Below are 6,000 nucleotides of genomic sequence, written 5' to 3'. Positions count from 1 at the left end.
CCCGCTCAATCTCTCGGTGTCGAGCCTGTAGACCCAGCCGTCATGGCACTCCCGCCTCGCCCCCGTCAAGCCCGCGTCCTCACCCGTCCTCTAATCCAACGCGTGCTCCAATCCGCCTCCATCATTATGCTCGGCACTCTCAATACTTACTACCTTGAAATGTCCGACGACAACATGGTAACAGCCCGAGACACGACCATGACCTTCACCTGCTTCGTCCTCTTCGACATGTTCAACGCTCTGACCTGCCGCTCCTCGAGCAAATCCGTCCTCGCAGGCGAAATCGGCGTCTTTGACAACAAAATGTTCAACTATGCCGTCGCGGGCAGTTTGCTGGGCCAACTCGCTGTCATTTATTTCCCACCGCTGCAACGCGTCTTTCAGACCGAGGCGCTGGATCTTGCCGACTTGGCCCATTTGGTGGCGGTGGCAAGTTGCGTGTTTTGGGCTGATGAGGGCAGGAAGTGGTATTTACGCTGGAAAGGGAGAAGAGGGTATGGAGCGGGGTATAGTACTGTTGTATGATTATTTTTTCCCCCCGGGGAAGGTAGTAGTCTTGCCATGTTTATTCTAGAATAGAATATGGGGAGGAATTGGATGAGGTTATGGGGGGGTTTTTTTCTTCTTATCTTCTTGCTTGATGGGGGTTCTTAAAGTACATGAAATGCATAGCGTGAGTTTTTTGTGGATGGACATGTACATATATGTGTTCTGTGTGGTTTTTTTTCTAGTGATACATTGATGATGGATGAATGTGTTTGTAAACAAGTCATTGAAGTGTACATGCTCTCGTGGGTTGTTTCATTCATGTACATTACCTTGACCGCATTCTTCTTCTTCATACTTTTCTTTTCAATCGTTTTTCTTTTCATGTACGCCGTGAACATGCCCCAAAACCATATACATGCTTTGTACAGAAAAAAAGCAAAATATTGCATCAGACCCTCAATGGCTATCGTGATATTTCTTCTTCTTTCTCTTTTTCTTCCCCTCCATGCAAACATACACACATCCAACCTTCTATGCAGGAAAAAAAAAGGGGGGGGGGTATTCTCTAACTCCTTAAATCAACTCCACATCTCCTGTACCACACCCAACACACCACCGTCGAACTGCACTCCACCGTACAACCCACACGTCCCCCCTCTTCATTTCGAACCTACGATCCGTGCCCTCGACGAAAATCTCGCCTACATCCCTCAACGCACGCACAAACACGGCTTTGTCTTCGTCCGGCTTGTCCACCATGCTAATGCCGCCAGTGGTATCATCGAGACGCTGCAGCGAGGCCGGGAACTGAGACAGGAACGACGAGGCGTAGTGAGAGGCGAGTAGGGCTTGGTGGGATGTAAGGTATTGGTGTTCTGCGGGGGAGAGGAGTGGGGTTGGGGTGTCGAGGGAGGACGTGTGTTGGGCGGAGATGTGGAGGGGATGTGTGTCGATCTGTTTGTTGTTAAGATCAGTATACAGACATCGACCGTGTGTCCGAGCGATGGCTCAATGGGAGTGGCAGAGAATCGTGCTACCCACCTTTTTTATCCTGGCCCTCAAAAAACTCCGGACAAGAAACTTGAATCGCTCTAGTTCTGTCTGTATGATGATGAGAGTGAAATTTGTCTTTGGGTCCATGTTCCCCGTTTGGTCTTCGACAAGTTCAATCTGGCTGCGTCATTAGCCCTCTCAATCTCGATGTAATGTGAATGTAGGGTTGATTCTAACGGCCAACGAAGAAGCTCAGACAACCATTATTGCTTTGTACCCAAGACCGTTGAGTTCACCCAACGGTTCGAAGGTGGCCCCGGCACGTAGAACAACTCACCTGTCTTGCGATGCGCTCCAGCACTCTTGCCATGAGATCTGTCGGCCACGGCAGAATCTCGGGCGCCACTCTCTCGGCAACCCAGCATCGTGTCAGCTCCTGTAAGTCGCGCGATTCCTGTGGCGTCGAGTCGACAGCGACCTCGGCTAGTAGGTCGTCGATATCCATGATTGCTCTTGTCTCGAATTGCACATGCAAAAGACCAGAAAATTGGCCGTGGACACTGAGAAAAACAAGCGCAGAGGCTCGTCTATGCAGCCAAGATACCGTGCCGCATGTGGCAGGTAGAGTATGTAATGTACTATAGCACGCGTTGAACTGTGTGTGCGTGCTTTGTGAGATCAGCAAGTGCTCGGAGCTCGGAGCTTAGCTCCCCTCGCAGCTGAGGTGGGGCAAAAGCAAAAATAGATGGGGCGCAAACAAGAGTAACCCACAACGTATCCGCCCTCCCAAAGCGGGTGTCGGATATATGGAATTACTCTGAGACGTGCGATTTGGGAGACTTGGGTGGCGATGGGGTGCATCGGCGCAGGCAAGACACGGGCTGGCGTGCAGGATGCAGCAAAACGTCGATTTGCGCAGGTTTGGTGGGGAAGCCATGTTTGGGGAGAGCGGGGCTGGCACAGTGTTAGCGCCAAACGCGTTGGGACCTCACGCGACTGCACGGCTGGGTCCCTAGGACTCTTCCGGGCAATGCCACTCATCCATCTGAGGCACAAGGAGCCCGTCTTTCCGGCTCAACAGATCTATCGGGCATAGCTCAAGGCGTCTGTCCGGCCAAATCAACAACAATGCGTCTGACTCGGGTACCGACCACTGACAACAAACAATGCGAGAGGTGTGAGGGGTAATTCCTTTTGTTTGTCTTGCAAGTCCAACCTCTTCTCCAGTTGGCTGCTTTGTCATTCTGTATCACGCCAAGTACATACTCTCAATCTCCACATGTATCTAGCACAAACACACCGACTTGTAGGGGCAACAAATGTGACAAGTGAACAAGTCCAGAGACACAAAGAACAAACACCAAACAAAGCACCGTGGCCAACAAAACAAAGACAAAGACAACCACATCACTCTCCCAAGTACTAACAAGAGCACACCAAACAAGCATAAACGTGAATGTGAATGATTAATGAGATGGATTATAATGTGCTGGTAATGAGCGTTTGTACAGGCACGTAAACCCAGACTGTGTATGTGGCTTCGTGATGATTCTTAGATTTTGGTTCAAGTGAACTCGGCCAAGAGCATCTTCCAGCTCTGCCATTGCAAAAAAGGAAAAATCCGGTTGAGGATGTACATGGTGACAAAGGAAATTAGGGTGCTTGCGGGCAGACTGGATCAACCTGCACAGCGGTCGCCGTAAACGTGGTGGGTATCCAGCCATCCCACTCAAGAAATGGTAACGTATGCCCGGGCCCTTGGCTCCGCGACATGGGGTATAGAAACGAAAACGGGGTCAGGATGCCCCAGAGATCAGATGCAGACTGTTTTCCTCTGACAGAGATGTTCGAGGACCATGCAGAACAAAGGAAATCGCTTGAACGCCCCGGTATAATCGAAATAAAGGACAAGAAAAGAGAAAAGTAAACGCCAATGCTGTGGGGATCCAATGCCGATGCAGCAAGTATTGATAAACGCCATGAATCGATCCGCCGTCAAGTTAGTTTGGTATCGTAATTGAGGCCAGAGGCCAATGTGCGGGGGGTTTTTTTTTAGTAAGAGGCAAGGCGACGGGTACTAGCCCGAGCGCCGTCCAATGAGTCGCTGCCAAGGCAGAAGATGTTGTTTCCGCTTCTTGACCGGCTCATGGTTGTAGGGCTGTCCTCCATTTGGCAGGGTTGTCCAAAGGTAAAGGTAGTGGCACGGTTGAGCTTAGCACGCGACTTGAACTTGAGCTTGTTAAGGCCGCGCTCGCACGACTGTTCGTGCTCTTTGGCGTCCATGCGGAGGTAGTTTTGAGGATAGCATCGGGTAGCGTGGGCATGGAAGAAGGAACTGTAGCCACCATCAAGGATGTAGACTTCGGGAAAGGAGAGGAAAGGATACTGGTGAGCGTTCTCTTTGCGGTCTTGCGAGCGAACAAACTTGGCCCTGTTGCTATTAGTTGGTGAAAATCGATCATGGATGGACCAATTGACTTACATCAGAGGAGCACGATGAGCCGAGTACTCGCAATGGAGCACCAAGAGAGTATTCTCACTAGAAGGGGCCTGGAAGAGACGCTCGGCAAGCTTCTCCTTGTCACAAAAGTTCAAAGCACCTTCAATGTGCCCACCGTTGTATTCATACTCGAAACGGCAGTCAATAACCACCTTGTTGTCATACAGGTGGTCGTAAACACCATCGAGCACGTCAATCAAGGTCTCACGGGTAATGCGAGGAAGGCTCTCTGGTTCGCTAGTAGTGAAATGAGGAAGTTTGAGTGGGTGGACATCATCAACATCCATTACAGACTGAAGACCACTGGGCTGATAGTTCTCCTGCTCCTGTTTGGCATTCATCACATCACCGGGGCTCTCGAACATGCTCAATGAACGTCGGAACTTGCTTGGCCGACGCGAGGAGGGACCAGCAGGCTTCCGGATGGCGGCAAGGGGCGATCCATTTGAACTAGAGGTAGCAGTAGAGTTGAGACGGTAGGCCTTGGGCCTAGAAGAGCCGAATAGGGATCCATTCGACGTGGGCCTGCTGCGCTCTTGCGGAGGCGAGGCGGCGAAGCACTCGTCTAGGGTTAGTGAAGACGAGGTGCGGCTGAAGTCACCACACCCGAACTGGAAAGGCGGAGGCGGAGGCACCGAGTTCTCGTCAGACTTCTCATCATCCTTGAAAGAAACAGAGTTGGACGAGTTGTTCTTGGAGCGCATCAGAGAAGGCCTAAGCAGGGCAGACTTGCGACGACTACGTTGTGTTAGTCGAGATAGAGCAGGCATATATGGCAAAGAAATACTAACTCAGCAGCAGATACTGGGCGTGGAACCTCGAGGTTTGGCGCCGAGTACGTGGGAGGCGTAGGCAGGTCGCTGCACGACGACAACATGTCACTGTCGGTGCCGGGAGTGGTTTCGGGCGAGGGCGAGGGAAGCGGCAGAGAGCGGTCGTTGACGAAGCTAAAGGGGGCCTTGTGGGGAAGAGGCGAGATGTCCATCGAGTCTGGAGCGAAGCCGGGCGACGAAGAAGGAATTGGTGGAGTGGTGACACCTTCCCATCGGGCAATTGGGGTCAGGTTTTCTACAAGAGCCTTGTTAGAACATGCACCTCCCCTCCCATTGTCATGAGCACAGCCACTTACCCCTTGTGTCCAACTGCTGAAAGAGATTGGACGTGAAGAGCGACCGACGGGGCGTGGCGAGCTGAGGGCTGTAACAAAGGGCATTAGCACCGAAAGCGGAAGGTGTCTGAAACCAAGCGTAGTTTTACCTCTGGTCAACGTGCAGGTTGCTCGACATGTCGGCAGCCAGACTGGCAGTGGGCGAGGAGCCGATGCGAGGCTGGAGGGCAAAGTAGTCTCCACTGGCCTTCTTCATGCTGAGATCACGGAAATTGAAGTTCTTGGGGCCAAGGTTGTGTGCACCCCCGAAGAGCGGCTTGGATTGAGGCAGGTCACGGCGATAACCCCAGGGACCGGGAATTGGGGGCGGGTGCATGGCGGCAAGAGGCGAAGACATCTCCATGGTGGTGAAGGTGAGGCTGGACTATCGTCGTACCGGGCAACAGGCGGAAACGAGCGTCGGCTTGATTGGTGTAGTAGCGTCGTCGGGTGAGGGCGATAAGGCATACAAGACAGAAAAGCTAATTCCAATCTGAAGATGCTGGGGCAAGATGTAATGGGAGGGATAATCGGGGCTGGTGTCGTCGTCGTCGTGGGTTGTTGGCGGTGGTGGTGGTAGCGGGCGTTGGTTGTCGAATTGGGTGCTACAGGCGGGCTCCGGACATGAGGCTGCAGGCGCGATGGGGGAGGTGGGTGAAGGAGGTAGCGACTGCCTATAATGGATGTGGGAGATCCAAGCAAAAGCTCTCTTTGTCGACAAGGCGAGTGGGCCAAGTTAAGTCGATGGGGGATTGTGCCTTCTTGGGGGAGAGAAGGGTAGAGAGAAAGGACGGCGGGTCCGTCACGCAGCTGGCTTTGAGGATGCCATGGTTGCTGGGGTAGCCCGCTGAGAAGGTTAGGGCGGACGACC

The 6,000-nt window shown here is 52.5% G+C and overlaps 3 protein-coding genes across 3 annotated transcripts; 1 reads left to right on the top strand and 2 right to left on the bottom strand.

Moving 5' to 3' along the window:
• Positions 1 to 42: 42 nt before the first annotated feature.
• COCVIDRAFT_20350 (hypothetical protein) lies at positions 43 to 525 on the top strand (the record flags this gene model as incomplete). The annotated part of the gene is made up of 1 exon (XM_014695912.1): positions 43 to 525. One exon carries the CDS (start codon positions 43 to 45, stop codon positions 523 to 525), a length of 483 nt encoding a protein of 160 aa, XP_014551398.1.
• A 537-nt stretch (positions 526 to 1,062) lies between these two features.
• On the bottom strand, positions 1,063 to 1,987 carry COCVIDRAFT_112949 (hypothetical protein; the record flags this gene model as incomplete). Its single annotated transcript, XM_014695937.1, has 3 exons — positions 1,063 to 1,443; positions 1,531 to 1,659; positions 1,820 to 1,987. 3 exons carry the CDS (start codon positions 1,985 to 1,987, stop codon positions 1,063 to 1,065), a joined length of 678 nt encoding a protein of 225 aa, XP_014551423.1.
• Positions 1,988 to 3,534: 1,547 nt separating this feature from the next.
• Positions 3,535 to 5,466, bottom strand: COCVIDRAFT_112986 (hypothetical protein; the record flags this gene model as incomplete). Its single annotated transcript, XM_014695936.1, has 5 exons — positions 3,535 to 3,913; positions 3,965 to 4,720; positions 4,774 to 5,050; positions 5,112 to 5,179; positions 5,240 to 5,466. 5 exons carry the CDS (start codon positions 5,464 to 5,466, stop codon positions 3,535 to 3,537), a joined length of 1,707 nt encoding a protein of 568 aa, XP_014551422.1.
• Between the last annotated feature and the right edge of the window lie 534 nt (positions 5,467 to 6,000).

The sequence above is a fragment of the Bipolaris victoriae genome (assembly GCF_000527765.1).
Source record: "Bipolaris victoriae FI3 unplaced genomic scaffold scaffold_140, whole genome shotgun sequence".
NCBI classification, from domain to species: domain Eukaryota; kingdom Fungi; phylum Ascomycota; class Dothideomycetes; order Pleosporales; family Pleosporaceae; genus Bipolaris; species Bipolaris victoriae.
The sequence above is the reverse complement of the archived record's forward strand: the minus strand, read 5'-3'. Positions and strand labels throughout refer to the sequence as shown.